This window comes from Delphinapterus leucas, chromosome 11 (assembly GCF_059928025.1).
Source record: "Delphinapterus leucas isolate spDelLeu-1000000601 "Yukka" chromosome 11, BTC_Dleu_Yukka2, whole genome shotgun sequence".
Lineage (NCBI taxonomy): Eukaryota > Metazoa > Chordata > Mammalia > Artiodactyla > Monodontidae > Delphinapterus > Delphinapterus leucas.
This window is the reverse complement of record NC_143139.1, coordinates 9146541-9166254: the sequence shown is the minus strand read 5'-3', so window position 1 is coordinate 9166254 and position 19714 is coordinate 9146541. Positions and strand designations below refer to the sequence as shown.

The window sequence follows — 19714 nt, the reverse complement described above, 5'->3', positions numbered from 1 at the left end:
ATGACCTTTTATCAAGGGTGGTGGGGTTTTTCTACACAAACTTCCCCGGTGAGGATTTGAAGTAAAACATGGACAGGGAGAAAATATCCCAAACCACAGCCTTATAGAAATTAATCTCAGACATACTGTGAATGACTAAGTGGGTGAGAGCCCAGAGCAGCCGTGCTGAAGTGAAGAATAATATATAATATTTCATGAAGCTTCTTGGTACAGAGGCATTAGCAGAAAACTGTGAGACTCACAGTTAAGTTTTTAATTTTCCATTTCAAATCACTTCATTGAAAAAAAAAAGTTGTGAAAAGGAAACGACGCAGAAACCTAAAGCACAAAACGAAGGAGTGATACTGAACTTCACAAACTGTATCACAAGCGATGAGACAAAGAGAGACACAGACAGATGAGGAACTAAGGCAGCCCTGGATTTTCACCCTGTACTTAAGACTGAACTTGAACGGCAGAGCGATAGGGTCCGATCTCATTACACTATTCGTGTGCCAGGACTCAGTAGGGATATTATTGACCGGGAAGCAGAGAGATGTTTAAGGGACGAGCTAGACTCCGATGGCCCACTGAAATCTGAATATATTGTAACACTGAGGTTTGGGGTTGTGGTGGATTCTTTTTCGTGGAGTGGATTTATGATTTTAGTTTAGCGAATTATTCTGTTTTTCTAAAACTTACGAGGTTTTAACCACAGTTGGATCGCAGAGGGGGATCCAACACTATTTTTCAGGTTCTTAATGAGAATGGTCTAGGGACTAGGTCTTTGGGTCAGCCTGGGAAGAAAGGTGTAGAGTGGGGGGTCTGACCTGCTCGGCCACCTACTAGCTCTGTGACTTTGGCCAAGCTCCTTAACCTCTTCAAACCTGACCTTTCATCAGTAAAGTGAGGGTAATAAAACTCAGTTCATAGCTCTGTTGTGAGGATTAAATGATATAATCCGTGTGAAAAGTCCCTACCGTAAGCACCGAATACATGGAAGTTATTGCTCCACACGGAGAGCTCTGAGGAATCTTTCTCCCGAGACCACATACCCACTCCTCATACAAGCCACCCACCCCCAGCCAGCCCCTTCAATTTGCACACAAGCCAAGATGTTCCTGGCCACTTCGGCTTGAGATGTGGGTTAACAGCTCCCTTATACCTGTGCAATCAAACAATTAGTCATCCCCGAGGTAGAGACATTTTGGTAAGAATGGTTGAAAAGCTTAAGGATTCAGATTTGCACCCCCAAGTTCACCACTCCTCTCAAGAAAATGCAGATGAAAATTACACATTCTCATGTTGACAGTGAGCTAGAGAGGTCCAACATTGTTTGGCCAATACGGATTCTGGCAACGTCTTGAGACCAACAACCAGGAAGAGTGAGTATCAGATTATTCACCTTGGTCTCACAGGTCCAGGTTCACGATGTTTTGTCTACATCAAGGGGTCTGGATTTTCCATCTAATCTTACGTCTGTCTCCTCCAAGGGGAAGCCAGCCCCCAGCAAAATCATGGAGTTTATTTCCAACTCAGCCCCCTCCCTTGACCTTCCAGGCTGACCACGGATCTTCTATTTCAAAAGATTCGATTTGCTAAACTAATTTTCATTAAGACATTCAGGGACATAAGGTATTCATTATCTCTATCCAAGGTATCCTCTGCTATCATGACTATTTACTTTTAAAAGTGGAGCTAGGTGGAAACAATGCCTGATCCAGATGGAATGCATCTGAGGAGAATTTCAGGTACCATGGTAGTTCACCGTGGGAAATCTTCAAGCGCGGGGCACTCTTGTATCACTGCAGCTGAGTGACCACACACTCTGCTGGAGCGTAACATGGGCCCTGTTCACAGACAACGATAAGCCCTCTGTCCCGGACCCAGAGTAGCACTGTCTGGACGATACAAGTGTAGAAGCTAGCCGCTTTCTGAATCTCAATACTCCTTCGGCAAACAAAGAAGCACCAGATGAGAGGCTACATAGCTGAATGTACAATGCCAACCCTACGATACCCAGTTGTACTTCTTCAGCTTCGTTCCCTGGATCACTTTGGGTGGCAGGAGTCATCACAGAAGCTCCATGAAACAGATGTCTGGAGTAATAGCTCTGAGACAGTCCCAACCGAATTCCCCACCCTACACACACCCAAACATACATGCACACTCGTTTGGATTTATCTGAAGTAGAATTTTTTCTTTGCCCAGGAATCAAAAGACAAACCTTCTTCTTTCATAAGGATTTCTGTGGGTCTCTGAAGTACCTCTCAGCATGATCAGAGAACTACAGGAGAGTTTAAAAGGGCATTTATAACCCATGACTCTCAAGTGGGGACTGTCTCTCGCAGGGAATTTCTACTTTTGTGTTCCTAAAAGGCCTCTAAGTAAAACCCCAAATATCTGGATGAAGAGTTGAATCACGGCCAGACTGTAAGCCCAGCAAGAAGCCCACACCACGCTTGACGGAACTGCAAAGAGGGGAACGCGAACTGTCTGTCCAGGGTGGGGATTTTGTGAAGCGGCTTCACTGCCACATCGCAGGAGAAGCGAAAAGGGTAAGTGTGAGGGTACAGTGCTGTGAGAATGGCGGTGTGGAAGGAATCAGAGTGAAAAAGAAAGGGAAGAAGTTTCTCCCCCGCTCTGTGGACATCTAATAGGAAAATATGCCCGAGACGGAGAAACCCTCCAACACATCAGAATAACAGGTTTGTGAACCTGCCTGGCCGTAGGGCTGCTTCCTGAATTCAGGCTCCGGAGGAGAAAGAATCATTTCATTTCCCCAAGAGGGTTGGCACCAAATCACTGGCTTATATTTGTTTCCCTACAAAGAGTTCCTGCCATTGGCGACCCAAGAGCTACTTAAGGAGGTAAAATAAACCCCCTCATCAGCTTTGTTCACAAATCACTGCTGCTCTGGGCGATTCTTTTCTCCCTAATCCTACACCCGTTCGCAGCTTTTGGCAATAAGTGGATGATTCGAGTAACTAGCTCAGGGCCTCTATTTAGAAATCGTTCCTTGGGTGCGAGCTTTCATGCCCAGGGGACGGTATAAGTGTCACGGATTCTCTCTGCTGGCCGCACGGATGGAAATGTACTTAAAAGCGCAGCATCAAAGCTTTCACTTTAGGAGCTGAAAGCCTTCATTCCCTTGCCCACTGGGCTTTTTCCCCCCATCGTTCATTAATGCAGTATTAACTGTGCATGTGCGATGGGGCCGGCGGAATGAGGGGAGTGTGGCCCATCCGTGCAGATCAGCTGGCTCTGTAAAGCCCGAAACCCAGTGGACACCACCTACAGACGGAGCAAAATGCAGACTGTCATTTTTTACAGGTTACAGGAAAGGCAGACGAGCCCCCAGCTGCCGAGGGGATTCCCACAAATCATGCAGTTGGGGTCAAGGAGGTAGTTACCAGAAGACACACCTGTGCATAATGCACTAGGCAAACAGCCAAACTCACAGACGATTCTCAGGCCAGAAGGGGGGCTTGGAGAACAGGGGAGCGGGCCTGCGGTTCTGCTGTGAGGTCCTGGGAGCCAGGGGAAGATGTGAGCGGCTGAGGCAGCCTTCAGGAGACCTGCCAGGCGGAGCAGCTGGCTCGGGTTCCCAGCCCACAAGAGCATTAACCAATCTCAATCACGGGCAGCGTAGGGAAGCACCCAACGGCGGCGTCGGGGCGCTGAATTGCCGTACTTCCTTGCAGGAGGGCATATCCTCACAAAACAATCACAGCTAAAGTCGGGGACGATTGCCTGCGTCATTAAAATACCACGATCTGCACTAAAATGTGATGCTGAGTGCTCGAAATCAAGTGAATGATCACCATCCTTAGCATTTACAGATAATGCTCCACTGCTGCTATGCCTTGTTATTTCTCTACTGGAATTCGAGAACAAGAAAATGTCTGAGCAGGGAAGAGCCAGTGATTTTACACACTCAGGCCACTTCACTTCACAGGCGAGGAAACCACAACCCTGGGAGGAAGAACGAGGTGTCTGAGACTACCCCACCCACCACGGACCACGCTGGGCCAACTCTCCGAGGAATGACCGCAGACAAGAGCATCCCCTGCTCTATGACCCTGCAGTAGAGTTTCCCAGAACACAGGTCAGGGGTGTAAACCAAGGCAGCAACACATCCGACAATTTTTCCGAAGACGTGTGTCAGATTAACAAAAAGCATTAGGCAGTGAAATGGTTTAATTTGTGAACCCAATAATACAACCATCATTCGAACACATCACCTTTCCTACCGTTTAGTAATAATCTGGGAGGTAGATTATCTCTTTAAAAAGATGGAAAATCGTGGACAACAGGCACCTCTTTTCACTTCATTCGATTTTGTTTCTAACACACCAGCATTTACAGATATCTGAAAATAAGTTGCAGACATCAGTCTCCAAAAAGGATTGAATTTGAAAATTTACCTTCCTCTAAGTTCAAAAGATAATTTAGTGTACATTAGCTTGGATTTTCTCCTTCTAACCAACAGCTAGAGGGAAATGACTTTCAACAGCTCCTAATGCTTTTAAGAAGCAACATGGTGAAGTGCATACAAGTCTGGGTTTTGGAATTAGATCTGGATTCAAATTGTACCCCCCCCCACTTGCTCTCTGTATGACCTCTGGCATGTGATTTACCACTCGGAGCATCAGATGTAAACAAGACAGAATATCTACCATGTAGCGTTAGTGATCGTTCAGCATAATACATACATATACATATATGGCATCAAGAAAGTGCTCAATAATCAGTGATGACAATGATTTCTTATTCCATACCCTATTGCAACAGAGATGCTCTAGAGTGGTACCTAATATACAGTGGACCTCAGGATGGCGCTTAGGAGAAGCAAAGCTTCTGTAAACTGGAAGGTGGGGTATAATGACCAAAAAGGAAACTGATTTGCAAAGGTAAGCCACTCTTGGAAAACAAATGGATAATTAAACCCTAACACTCACTGTTACTTCTAAAGTGGAGCTACATAAATGCCCAATAGCCCTGTAATATTTCTTAAGATAGACCTCTCAACACTCACCTAGGCACCTTTTTTCAAAAAAGTGATTGTTACCTCTCTCCTTGCAAACCTTCCCCCTGCCTCTTTAAAGTGGACCACTTTAGTGAAAGCCCCCAGCCCAGAACAGAGAATTCAGCCCTAGCCGAATTGGTGAAACAACATGTTCCCTGCACAGCCCTGCACGGATGAGAATCTTCCTCCCAGGCATCCTATCTACACCCACCCCCCACACAGAGAGCTCTTTATCTAGGGTCTACGTCTGCAGTCTGCATTTCTATTACTGAAATCTTAGCACCCCATTTGAGGCTATTTCTATCCAAGATCTAGAGGAAGCAGAAATAGAGAATAATTTCAGAAGAATGGGGTTTGGTCCACCTACCAAAGATGGAGGCAGTAAGTATCAGGGTGGGGGTGACTAATTATTCTTAGGAATTTACAGTCAGCATGTAGTCAGAGACAGGGACCCTTTAAGTCTCTCAAATCCTGCCCCACCTCGCTTCTGAAGAAACCAGAAAAAACAGCCACCCTACCCCAAAACACACATAGATGGTTCAGGCGACTGAATCAGAATCTTCTCATGGCAACAGTGAAATCGGCAACGCCTGAAGGTCCTTGGTAACACTGACCTCTGGAAATGCATAAAGATGAAACGGGCAAAGTCATGCCTGTCAGAAACTCCAAGAGTCTGAGCTACTTTGAACTCAGGCATGGAGCAAAATGGGAGAGACTATCTGTCATTTGAAGATGGAAACTTGCTCCCATTTGTAGAGACTCAGCCCAATCAATATGCTTTGTGATGATGGGGAGGTCGTGGGGAGGAGCCTAGGGAAGCACAGCTCGAGTCAACATCGTGTTGAATCTTTATCACACCAGCCAGCGAGTGTTATAGAGATACGTGTGAGGCTGGCCGCTTAACTGATGGACGGGGAGTCCCCAGTCTGCAGAACCCTAATATGCCAAGAGAAAGACCACAGCGGTACTGATGGTGGGGAAAATCCAAGGGGAGACAGAAGAGAGGACAAGGAAGAAATGGAAATATCATTTCTTATTTCCTGTTGTTCAAGTCTATTCCTAGAATGAGCTGGTTCCCATCGACTTTTCTTCTTAAATGGACCTTTCGCTGCATCTGTCATAAAACTTCAACACTGGGTGTAGAATGGAGCCGGGTATCTCCAGGCTCGTGTAAATATCCCACAGCACCAGCTAGGGACAACCCATAGCCAGTGACTTCCAAATGTCTACTTCGGAATTCCAAGGAAAGTGAGAGCCTTCCCCCCAACTCCCTGCAGGACCGCAGCCACTTTGTCAGAGCATTTGTCCGAGGAACTGCCTTAAATGTGCACGGCACGAAACGTGAAGTGAAAGAAAAGGTCGATTGACCTCTGGTTATATATTTTTTTCTTAAGAAAAAAGAAAAGCCATCTATAAATAGCTGCATTTATTGAAGCTGCTTCCTTATCGGGAAGCATGCAGCTAAGAATTAGCGTCCGCCTGCATCGGAAATTCTTGCAGACAGCAAACCCAAAAAGGAAATTTCCCTTCCAAAGCATCCTGGCTGTCCTGTTGTGGCCTGTTTTTTCTCTTCGAGCTCTTTGAAGCCGCTACCCAGGGCCCTGTGCGGCTGGAAAAGCAGAAAGCCTTGAAAGTAAAAAGTGAAGGACCCCTAAGGGAGGCTTGAGGGGCACAGAAGAGAAAATGCTGGTGGCTGGCCATCGTTGTTAGAAGTCACGACTGCTTTGTCAAGAGACTGAGAAGGAAGTCTCCTTCCCCATGTCCCTGCCTCAACTCTGCTGGTGATGTCACCGTATGTCACAGGCAGCTGTGTGAGGAGGGGCCGTTTGGGGAGCCCTGATAATGGCTGAGGATGGGGGAGCATCTGTCAGGTCTGAGGAGGTGGGCAGGGAAGGTTGAAGAAGGAGATGGCAGGTTCAGGCAAGGCCAGGGAAGAAAGTAGCTCCAGACAGGGGTACAGGTACGGTGAGGGAGGAAAAGGCCCTGGGATGGAGTGCCCCAGAGCAGAACCAAGCTCAAGGAAATCACAGAGTCAGAAAATAAAGCTTACTTCCATTGTGACCTAGGGAAATCAGTCTCGACGTGTGCAGACAGAACTCTAGGCCCTTTCTTTTCTTTTTTTTTTTCTTCCAGGCCCTTTCTTTAATGAAACAAGCAAGCACATCCATGCTTCTCTTGGCGCTTGAAAGGGAAGATGCACCTCCTCAACACACGATTTACCAGTTGTGGAAACTGAAATAGAGCCCTCATGAGTTCCTGGCCACTGTTCGCCAGGCACTGTGCAAGATGCCACATGCAAATTAGCTCTGATACTTATAAGAAACCCTCATCAACTATATTTCAATAAAATTATTTTTAAAAACCCACAGAAAAAACAAAACAGACCAAAAAAAAAGTTGCTGAGAGAGTAGATCTTAAAAGTTCTTATCACAAGAGCAAGAACTGTAACTATGTGTGATGATAGATCTTAACTGTCATGATCTCCAGGCTCATGTAAATATCCCTCAGCACCAGGTAGGGACAATGGTCATTTCACAATACATACATATATCGAATCGTTATGTTGTACATCTGAAATGAATGTTTCAGATCTTTCCGTATTTTGATAATCATTGTGATTACGTAAGAGAATATCCTTGTTCTTAGAAAAAAATACACAGAAATATTTACGGGTAAAGGTAAAAAAGAAAAGAAAAGAAAAGAAACCGTCATCAGTAGGTGTTTTATGAAATTAGAGCCTTGGAGAGGTGAACTCATCTCCCTAATAGAGAGAGGCAGCCCTGGGATGCCAGCCCGTTCAGGTCTGTTGGAACTCAAGTCCTTCATATTGCTGTGCTTTTTCAACCAGAAGCTCCGAAACAGCAGTGGGCCCTGTTCCCAAGAGGTCATTCCTGATGAAATGCCAGGGAATGTGGGGACTTGGGTGGGCCCTTCGTGGCCAGCGCTGTCCTGCTGGTGGCAGAGAGATACTCGATTTCAATGTCAGCTCACTCAAGAGGGAGAAGCAGGAGGAATGGGTGAGCAAAACTGAAATAATTATCTATTGAGACAGGCCAGCCCGTTGAGAGGCTCAGCACAAATGAACGGCCAAGCGCATTACTGGAGCCCTAGCTGTTCCCAGTCCCCGCATCCACGGCTACCCAGACGCCAACAGTCAGCACTGCCTCCGCTTTCAAGTCCGAGAGGCTCTGCCATTATGTTTTCTCCTAGGAAGGGGAAATGGTGACTTCTGAAATAGAAATCATGTTAGATTCTTCACGTGCCACGTGAATGTGGACAATTCAGTGTAACTACCTGAGCCATGGTCATCTCATCAGTAAAATAGGGTTAGTGACACCCAGGGCAGCCGCACGATTAAATGAAACCACATATATGAACACATTTTGTTACTTATACTAATACAGAACACTAACTAAGATTATCCTTAATTCCCATTTTTTGCCTCTTCTTTGGGAACGGAAAGAACTTGAACGTGTATAAAATTGTTGGCTGCTCCACTCAGTAGCAAAGAGAAGCGCTGCATCTCTTTTCAATCTCCTGGCTCTAACCGAGCGAACTGTCTTACACTCGGTCACTCTGCTGAGACTGCAAAATCGCCCAAGGGGGTGAGCCACGAGGTAACGTTTCCAAAGGAAGGCATTAAATTAAATTATTAAACACACAAGCAGGAGCAGTAATGTAAGAATTCTGAAAGATGCACAAGGAAAGGAAGGAGAGCCAGGGGGCTATTTCTGGAGTCCCGATTCCAGACAACCCTGTGCAGCTATTACGGCTATTTATGAACCCGCAACGTCATAAACCGTAACCCTATTAAATGTGATGAATGAGTCCTGGGTTCCGATTTTTAAATATCAATTCCCGGGAATTTTAGAAGAGCAAACTGGCACTGCAAACGGCAAAGGCTTTAGACAGGCGGCATCACGTCAGCCTGTGATTAGAAGCAATTCTGTCGACTAAATGCGAGATGATTCTGTTAAAAGCAATTTAATAAGGAAAAGGCGTTCAGCGATTTAAATTCTGCCCCATGCATCTGAAATACACGCACTGTGGTCACGTGGGCGGCCCGGGACATCACGACTTGAGGCTGAGTATTTCGCAGGGCTGGCATCAGCTCATAAGGCACATTTTGCTACCCCCTTGGCACCCACCGGCCATTATTTAGAAAAAGTGGTCCCTGGGCAGACAAACTAGAGAGAGTCTCTCCTTCACACTAGGAGGCCGTTCACCGCTCAGAGGATCAAGAGTGATCTCCTCCAGGCACTCTCGGGGCTCCACGGTCCTGTAAATGTTCTCAAGGTACCATGAAAGGTTTATTTTCCCTTTAAAGAATGGAACTTTTCTGGACTTCCCTGGCGGTCCAGTAGCTAGGACTCCATGCTTCCAAAGCAGGCAGCGCGGGTTCGATCACTGGTGGGGGAAATAAGATCCCACACGCCGCACGCAGCCAAAAAATAAATTAATTAATTAATAAATTCAAAGAATGGAACTTTTCATTTTCACCTACCTGCTGTAATTATCACACTTCAGCTCTTCTAGCCTCAAGCTTTAAAAAGAAAATTTAGTACCCTACATGGAAGGAAGGGGGAAAAAAACCTTTCTATCTTCTCAATAAACAAACTTGAGTCTGCTCTCCTGGTGCAACAAGGAAGTTCCAGGAAGATGCCGCAGGATCTGGTGGGTGGGAGGGCAGGGAGGAGGCCTGGCCAGGATGGTACGGGGCTGGCCCTCCTCCCCTTGGCCCAGACTGCCCCTGCCTGTCCTTTTCAAGTCCTCTAGAATCACCGCTTCGGGCTTGCCCCAGTTATCACTTTGGTTTTTTTTTTGTTTTTAATCAGAGGCAAGGAAGAGGAAAAGCCATTACTTTCTACATCTCAACAGCTTCCTAAGTTGTCACACTGTGTCTTCAGCTTGCCCTGTGTTTGCAGAACAAAACGGTGAGGAACCTGCAGTACGAGAACCTTAAATATTATGATCCCTGCCTTCCGCCCTAACCAGGAAAGGCTATCTATTGATTTAAGAAGGAAAGGAGAAAAAGAAAGGGTTAAGAGAGAATGGGTTTATGTGGAGATCAATGAGGACAGAGGGCGAAAAGAAGCCACTTGGAGGCATACCAGTCTGGTGAGTATCTCTTTAAAACAAGCGGCTAAAAATGCTTTCAACCCAGCAATACCATAAATGTCCTGCCGCTGTCTTGGCTTTCGGATTCTTCCCCGTACTTTCCACGAGCATTCCGCTGGGAATTGTCTGGAATCCCAGATTCAAACAGCAATAACCCAATTCCCTCGTTAGAATATTTATTTTCTTTTCGGTTTGGAAACCCAGCTGGGATGCATCCTCAAGTATACGACACGGCCTCAACCGTCCTAGGCACTCCAGGAGATGTTTCTCAAACAGCACAATGGGCAGCCTAGTGCTGGAACAGGACAGGGAGGCGGGCAGCTCAGTCTCCTGTGGAAAGTCCCAGCTGAAGACAGACAGCAAGAGCCTGGGAACCTCCACTTTCAGAGGATTCATTCCAGATGTGGGAACAAATGGTGTTACCATGGGGCTGATGCAGATTGCAAGGAGGGCTCTAAAGTCAGGCTGCCAGACAGGAGCATTCAGACAAAATCATCACCATGACCTGAATCCCTAACCTAACAACTGACTGTTCCAAGGCCAGCAGTAATGTGCTATAGTTCTATATCTGATAATTCTCTACGGGGGCATCCATCCACCCACCCATCCATCCGTCCAAGGGAGATATGCGAACTATTCAACAACTGATCCACCAGTTAGAACAGAGTCCAGCCAGAAACCAACCCTCTGGCCACATTAGTGAATAGTGGCTAACTGTCAACCCTGAATTCATCCATCCATCCAAGAAGTACCTATTAAACACACTTACATCATGGCCTAACAGATAAAAGCCCAGGCTCTGGAGTCAGACGGAACTGAGTTTGAACCCTGACTCTATCTCCTACTGACTGTGTGACCTTGGCAGGTTACTTAAATTCTCTAAGCCCTAAATTCCTTATGTGTGACATGGATATAACAAAAATACCTACAAGGATCGCTGTGAGAATTAAATAAAATAATTTCCATAAAGGACTTCACATAGTGCCTGGTACAGAGGCATCCCACAATAGCTATTAGCTACTCTGACTGTGTGCTAGGCACATGGCAGGGCCCGACAAGACAGTGGTGAGCAGCACCGCTGTGACTCCATTAGGAAACTGTCAACCCAAGAAAAAAAGTAAAGTGTTGGTATGGAAGAAACAGTTCCAAGTAGGGAAAATGATGTCTTAGGTGAGATCATAATCTTTTCAAGTTAAGGGGACTGTTGAACATTCTCCTGTCCAATCACAATTTTGTATGGTAGGAAAATTGAGTGTTAGGAGGACTGACTCACAGTCGAACAGCTAGTCGAACAGCAGAACTAGTTAAGAATTACAACCTGCTGATGGTCAGTTCGTTGTGTTTGTTAGTGCGTTTTACCGTGGTAACTTTTTATGGAGAGGCAGTTCTGTGGTCAAAGAGCTTACATATGTGAAGTCCAGAGACAAACCAGGAGTTAGGGTCTTTCCGGAGGCTGGGGGATGGGCTGTGTCAAAGTACAGGAAGAAAAAGCCATGAAACCTCAGCCTACTGGGGACAGGAGTTTATTATTTCTTTTTCTCTCTTTATGGAGACTTCAGGCTCCATAAGGGCAAGGAGTTGGGTCTGCTTTGCTCATTTCTGTATCCTGGCAACCAGAAGAGTGCCTGGCACAGTGCAGGTAACTATTTGTTACCAATAATAGGTAACTATTTGTTACCAATACCAGTTAATCAGTAACTATTTGTCAAACGAATAAATGAAGGAGATTAGGTAGCAGGAGTGCTTTCTCTGCATGGCCTGAGTATGTTCCACCCCAAAGTGAACGGTCCTGAAGTGAATAGCTTGGTCATGGAACAGCGTGGGGAGGGAGAAAAGGCTGTTAGTGGTCCCTCTCCCAGGCTGTCTGCTCACAACGCTCACTGGTGCCACAAAACTCCATTTTGCTGAGTGCAGCCCTCGATCGTGACCACGGCACCTTCACAGTCCCAATCTCTTCTTTAAAAGTTCAGTGTGGAGAAGAGGGTAGACTGAAGCTGGAGTGTGCTGACCCTAGTATATACCAACTTTGTAAACGCTGATGGACGCAGCAAGCTGGAGGAGGGGAAGGGTTCTCATGGCCCCCAACTCCCCTTCAAGGATCCCAGCCACCATCCTCACTGTCGGGGAGAAGGGGTACGCCAGCAATGCACGCCGAGTACCTCCCAGCATCACAGTTATGTGATCTGCTGAATGAGCACAGAGAGAGGAAAGAGAAGCCTGCATCCTCTCTTGCTGTTCCCCACGCTCAGCAGGCAACCTTCTGCTTTCTGAGGAGGGATGGGCCAGGCGGAGCAGAATAATCTGGGAAGCAGAAGCACGCCCGAAAAAGACGGCAAGTACAACTGGGCCACCACTCAAGTCATGAGGAATCAACTAGGGAAGGGCCAAGGTGACCCCCCCCCCCACCAGCTCCCGCCGTGACGTGTCCTCCATAACCTGGACTCGTGCCCTGAGACTAACAGTCAAGCCAGAGAACCTGGCATTTTCTTGGACACCGCGACCAGGGTGGCAATCAGGTGACGCATTCTCCCCGGCTGCGCTCGGCATGCCGGGTCATCGGGGCTGGGTGGCAGCTCAAGAAAGAAAGACAGAAAGGAAAGGACAGGTGCTGGGTGCTTTGAAGCCTGGCCCCAGCAGCACAAGTGTGGAGGCCCCGACGCCCTGCTGAGCTGCAGCGGGTAGTATGTCATAGTCAAGAGACGAAATGAACACGCAGAGAAACGACAGCCAGGAAGCTCAAGCTTTTCAAAGCCATTTGCAGGTGGGAGGGGGCGAACGATGCCAAAGCAGCTTCGGGAGGTCGTGGGAAAACCATCTCAGGGCGCGCCCCTGCCCGGCTTGCAGCCCCGCCTCCCTGCCACCACCACCCACCCCCCCACAGCGGTCGATCCTTCTGTCCAGCTGTCGGTCCGTCCGTCCCGTCCAAACCCCCCCCCCCACCCCGTCCATCCCGGGGCGCGCGAACACTCACGCAGGTGCGCGGGCAGGCGGATCGAGTCTTCCTCCATCCTGAGCGCTCGGGGCACTGGCACATGAAGCGGCGTCGAGGAAGTGTAACTGGGCACCGGGCTCTCGGGGGGTGTATATGAAATCCGTTCCTGCTGTTAAAAAGAAGGGCAGCAAGAGGGGAGGGGGGGGAAAAGACAATGAAAGCCTGGAACTGAGGGCTGACATCGCGAGGGGGCGGGTTCGGGGCGTCTGGGTGCTGGTTCCCTCTCTAGACACTCCGTGCAGCTGGCTTTCAGATCGCCAGCATCAGGGATTTGTAACAAAACGCGGGAAAGGTTTAAAATCGGGCTTTTCCTTTGCCCTCGGCTCAATAGGTGTCTTTTTTTTTTTTTTTTTTCCCTCTCTGTACTAGTTGTTTGTTCCAGTAAAGAGGGGAGGCAAGACCAAGGGAATGAAACAATATGTCTAAGAGAATGGCGTTAAAGACTCCTCTCTCAAAAATTACTCTTCCGGTCCCATAATTAATGTCACCAATACATTAAAACCACCTTCCCTCTTCTCTGACAATATCCCCATCTTCTAATCAAAGTAGGATTCCACACTCAGGTCCAATGAGAGGTGAGCCCAAAATGATGGCTTATAAGTTCGAGATTTTAGTTAATAAATCTGCAAGCAAGATTTGTCTATCACCTACCTATCTCATGACACAGCTACCACCACCAAAAACCTCCAGTGTTTCATTTTTCCCTTCATCGCAGGGAATGATCTGCCACCAACAGTTATCTCCTTGTCCCCTTACGCTCCATCTTAGAACCAATAATTTCTTTCCTTCTGAAGCATCTCAAGGCTCATGCAAAGAATAACCTGCATTTAAGGAAGTACGGTTTAATCGAAGATTCTTACTCAACTGACAAGGAAAGGGGGAGGGGAGACCCAGCACACCCACTGTTTAAATTCAAACAGGCGGCATTTGTTAGATCAATTAAAACAACTGGATGGGATGGGAAGGATTAGTTTTAAGTTAAAAACGTGCCAACTAATGGCAAGAAACCAACTATGGTGTACACCGGGGAGAGCAGTGCAACTTGCATCTCAGACCGACAAATACCAACTAGTTTGACTTGCAGTCCATACATAAACCACAGAAACTAAAAGAAGTTGTGCTTAACAGGGCAAAGTAAATTGGGACACACACGGTCCAAAAATAAGAGGGGGCGGGAGGAGATGGTAAGATGCCGTTGTGAAAACAAAAATGGAGCAAAAGAAAAATCACAGATTTAAATAAAACGAAAGGGGTGTTCACGTATTGGAAAGAGTTCTCTAACATTTTATACTCCATCAAATATGCCAAGGGAAGCAGGGGAGTCCCCCAGCCCTGTAACCAAACTGAAGCTTCTCGTCTGCTCATAACCTGGGAAGTTTGGCAGCTGTAGCGGAAGTTTCGATTTTAAATGAATATATACATATTTTTGTAATTTCCGAATGGAATCACAATAACTTCCCTGAGGCATCCTCTACCAGCAACTAGGGCCTTTGGAAGATTTCTGTTTAAACATACATCCTAAAGTTTCCTGGTGAATTTCTTAATTAAGGGCAGACACATACACCCTAGATTTCATTTCTGGATCAACCAGAGACGTCCTGTGAAAGGTCACCCAGAGGCAAAACCTTCAACTTCACTTTTCTTGAACTTTACCAAACATCACACATATTCTGAGCAACTCTAACTTAAGGAGGAGTTATATTTTTGGTGTTTGGCTTGGGGTTTTTGAGGTGAAAAAGTCAGACATAAACACACATATGGGAAACATACGAAATCTGCTGAGGGGTTTTTCAAGGTGAGCTAGGCTTTTTTAAACATTTTAAACATAGTCTGTTTTTCTAGCTTAACAAATTCTCCATACACTTCACCCCTTGAATAACACCCCACTGCCACCCCAGTCCCAATATATGTCTCGATATCTTATCTACCATTACTTTATTCCCAGAAATAGCTTTCTGTTTTGTTAGGGTTTTTGCAGAACTGAAACTGTTGATGAAGAAAACACGGTGCAGCCAGATAGCTTTCAGATGGCATGGCATGAGTGTGAGAAAAAAGAAGATGGCATTTCCTAAGACGGTGACTTTCTCTTAAAGCAAGGAGAAACTTAGAAGATCCTATAACTAGTCCACGTGAGTTAGAGGCCACCTCTCCGCGCTCCCTCACCCTCACCAACTCCATCAAGGATGGAGCCCTCAAGGCAGATTTTACTTTATTTCTTGGGGAAATATACCTCCAGCCTGCGACTCGCTCAATTATCGTTGTGTTGTACCTTCTTTTCACTGTACTTTCTTTGGAGGCAGCCCCCTGTGTGTTTACATTTGTGTGTGGTTCCCAGTCCTTCCTGCTACACTGAATGCCACACTTCAGGGCTTGCCCTCGGATTTTTATGCCACACCCCCCACATGTCCAAACAATTGCAGATGAAGACAACCTTGCTATTTCATGATGAAACCTATAAAGAGAAGGCCGGACACCGAGTGACTGTGGAAATTGAATGCCTCTCACTCCTGATGATGGATTCCACTCAGCAACACTGCGACATCCTAAGCCTGGGATGGGAAGCTCTTTTCAAAGGTTTCAATGAAGAGATTTGTCAGTAACAAAAGAAAGGGTGGGTATCTTGACCAAGAGGGGGAAAAGCAAAATGTGCTTCTAGGGTCTTGAGCAGCAATTTGCTAGCGGCTGTTACACTACCGTGACCCTGGGTTTAGCAGCCAGAACAGCACTCAGGGGACCCCGGAAAGGATGCTGCCCAGTGTGTGGGCTCCTTTCCGAGGAGAAGCAAGCACACACCTGGGCATCCCCCACCAGACTTACGTCCCTTGTCTCTCTTTCTGTCAATCTCTAGGGTGACTCACGTGGTCCTCATTTTAAAATCTGTCATTCTAACCATGCACTTAACATGTACCGTGGCACAATCAGCAGACCATCAGCAGTGAGGAATATGAAACAAACACTGCTGTCCCCGATGGAGACATCCAGGTAGAGGGGCTAAGTGAGACTAACATCCGATTCCCCCCAATAACAGAAACCTCTTTATTCTCAGAACTGCCTCTCTGGTCCAACCCCAAGGAAGAGAAGGCGAGTACCCCCGCTTACAGCGCATTCACCTCGAGAGCAAATTGTCAGTCGGATGAAAACCAGAGGTGTTTTATTTGAACATCACAGAGGGGAATAACGATTTCCCCAAAAGGATTATAACCACTGCTCTAATTAAATTAAAATGCTGCTGACACTGACATTAATGCATTCAAGCGTTGGAGGGGGATACACTGCCAGCAGAGGTCGATGATGTGACTAAAAATGCCGCGATGTGGTCACATTATTGTTTAGATACTGAAAAAGGAAACATGCTGCTCTCAAATGTGCAGGCACAACCTACCAAACCAACTGGGCAGAACAAAAGGGAGCACTGCCGTCTCTAAGGCCAATTGTAATACCTCTGAGAAGGGGTGTTGGAAGAGCAGCACAAAAGCTCTGGAAGGAGAAAATAAGGCTAAAAATAGTTTTAGGAAAAGGATGAAATGTAAATGTTACTAACCATTACAGAAAGCTTTCAAAACATTAAATGGAATGCGGAGTTAGGGTTGCTACAAGCACGCTATTGAAAGTGAGCTCTATCCCCGACCATGAAGGGTCACAAGGTGACCCTTCAAGAGGCAGTTCTGAGAATAAAGAGGCTTCCGTTACTGGGGGGAATCGGATGTTAGTCTCTTTAAGCCCCTCTGCCTGGATGTCTCCATCGGAGACAGCAGTGTTTGCTTCAAGGTGACCCATCTAATGCTGCTCATTTTCAAAAAAAATTTATTTTATTGAAGTAGAGTTGACTTACAGTGTTGTTAATCTCTGCTGTACAGCAAAGTGACTCCGTTATGCATATATATACACTCTTTTTCATATTCTTTTCCATGATGGTGTATCACAGGATATTGACTAGAGTTCCGTGTGCTATGCAGTAGGACCTTGTTGTTTACCTATTCTATATATAATAGTTTTTGCAACTGCTAATCCCAAACTCCCAATCCATCCTTCCCCCCCCCCCTCGGCAACCAGAAGTCTGTTCTCTGTGTCTGTGACTCTGTTCCGTAGATAAGTTCATTTGTGTCGTATTTTAGATTCCACGTGTAAGTGAAGTCATACGGTATCTGTCTTTCTCTTTCTGACTTACTTCACTTAGTATGATAATCACTAGGTCCATCCATGTTGCTGCAAATTATTTCATTCTTTTTTATGGCTGAGTAATGGTCCATTGTATATATGTACCACATCTTCTTTATCCATTCATCTGTCAGTAGACATTTAGGTTGTTTCCATGTCTTGGCCATTGTAAACAGTGCTGCTATGAACGTAGGGGTGCATGTGTCTTTTTGAATTATAGGAGTATATGCCCAGAAGTGGCACTGTTGGATCATATGGCAACTGTATTTTTAGTTTTCTGAGGAACCTCCATACTGTTCTCCATAGTGGCTGCACCAATTTACATTCCCACCAACAGTGCAGCAGGGTTCCCTTTTCTCCACGCCTTCTCTAGCATTTGTTACTTGTAGATTTTTTAATGATGGCCATTCTGACCCGTGTGAGGTGGTGCCTCATTGTAGTTTTGATTTGCATTTCTCTGATAATACTTAATAATTCTGCTATTTTTAAACCAACCGCTTAGAACCTGTGACTACTGCATAAACCAAGCTTGTATGTCTTATGTTCAGTAGGAGAGTGGTGTTTATCCTTCCTCCACGCCCACCCCGTGGCTGCCTTTTACAGACAAGAGATAAAAACTGAATATTATTATCACCAAAAAAGGCTTTCCTTTTCAAAATTATTTAATATAGAGCTTCTATAAATCATGGGGATCCCCCAGCGCGTTTACACATTTGTTTTTCCGTCACTAACTCTTTGAAAAAGCTGAAAGGCTGAGAAATTTAGAGCTTACTGACCATTAAATACTAACCTTCTGGAAATAAAGATAAGGCATTTCTGTAATAGAGAAAAACAGAAATAAAGTCTGGTTGTACAGTCCACCACCCCAAATCTGGGGATTCACCAACTACGGATTGAAAACATGCAGGGGAAAACAAATTTCAGAAAGTTCCAGAACGCAAAACTTGAATCTGCCATGTGCTGGTAACAATTTACATAGCATTTCCATTGTATAAGTAATAACGAGATGACTTAAAGTATGTGGGAGGATGTGTACAGATTATATGCAAATACTACACCATTTTATTTTATATAAGGGACTTAAGCATCTGTGGATTTTGGTATCCTCAGGGGTCATGGAACCAAACCCTCCTGCAGATACCGAGGGACAACAGTACTTGCAAAGAGATGGTTTAGAGGTAATTTCAAAGATTTCTTGACTGTAGAGCTAAGATGCCCTTGATTTAGGAACTTTTTCCAGAAATAGCCCCCATCCCCATTATGAGTGCCAGGATTACCCCAAAGATGGTTTCTGAAGCCTGTGTAAAGTCTTGAGGACAGAGACTGTGATGGAAACAGTGGTGCCCATGGACCATTTCCCAAGGAAATACAGTAAAAATGCTGCAGGTGCACTTTTCATCCTGCTACACTTAGGTGTCCCTTCTATGCACTGAAAGCCAGCAACCCAGACAAGAGGGGAAACAGTAGGCACCACAGGTACAGTGGTCGTGCTAGTAATATTCAATATTTTGAGGGAAGGATTTCCTTCTCTTTTCCACCCTGCAGATTTTTAGGAAAGCTGCCTGGGAAAGCTGATGCTTCTACTACAGTCATCTTCTACAGACTAAAGAAATCTCTCCTATGGGACACTATTTATTGAGATTTACTCAACTGAAGTCTGAATACACAATTATTTAACTACACCCTTCTGGCTGCAGAATAATTCAAGGTGGTGGCTTTGGCTTTCATTAAATAAGCCTTCATTAATAAGCAAAAGCAACACATCACCAAAAAACTGAACAAGACTGAATTCTGAGCTGCACAGTTTTCTAGGTTTTTGGTGCCAGGGGTGCAAACAGAATACACAACAACCTAAACTAACACACTCTTGATTGCCAAGTTCTTTCACTTGAAAAACTACACCGAGTATTTTGTTCACCCCCAAATTTAGCAAGATCAACTTAAAGGACTTGCGGAAAGATGCAAACGTCACTCTTCTTTGCTAAATTTACACACAGCCACAGTCCACAATATCTTCCTCAGCTTTCGAGAAAGAAACAGTGTGCTTTAGGACCTGGGGTGAGAACAGTGTACCTTAGGATGTGAGGGATTCAAATAAGAATTGCCAAGTAGAACGCCAGGCCCATCAAATCACAACAGTGAAGTTGTGATGCTGTCTTTCCCTCCCACAGAGGCTCCAGGAGACGTCTTTTAAACAAGTGACCCGAGCCGGTTCCCCTCTTAGTGCCCATCTCCTCTCCTGAGAGAAACATCCCTCTTGGTGCTGAGTCATCAGATTTTTACACCCCAATTGGTCTTTGGCTTTTAACATGATTGCAGTCATTTCCAGCAAGAAAAATGGGAGTACCCCATGAAAACAGAATGGGCAGGAGCTACACTCCTGGTCTCTGGAGCTATCTCCCTTGGTCACCCAGACGCCCATTCAGCCCTTGAGGGGG

At 45.9% G+C, this 19714-nt stretch overlaps 1 protein-coding gene across 16 annotated transcripts in view; it reads right to left on the bottom strand.

Moving 5' to 3' along the window:
• The window catches only part of ETV6 (ETS variant transcription factor 6), a 238284-nt gene that overhangs the window by 125868 nt on the left and 92702 nt on the right, over positions 1 to 19714 (bottom strand). For 9 of the 16 annotated variants that reach the window (XM_089920300.1, XM_030761861.2, XM_022577601.3 and 6 more), the window contains one exon: positions 13098 to 13227. The exons of 1 other annotated variant lie outside the window; for it this stretch is intronic. In XM_089920300.1, coding sequence (XP_089776426.1) covers positions 13098 to 13160 — 63 coding nt within the window. In that variant the 5' untranslated portion in view covers positions 13161 to 13227. Of the gene's footprint in view, positions 1 to 13097; positions 13228 to 13769; positions 13940 to 19714 lie in introns of all 16 variants that reach the window. 6 more of the 16 variants (XM_089920303.1, XM_030761862.2, XM_089920301.1 and 3 more) reach the window with 2 other exon arrangements.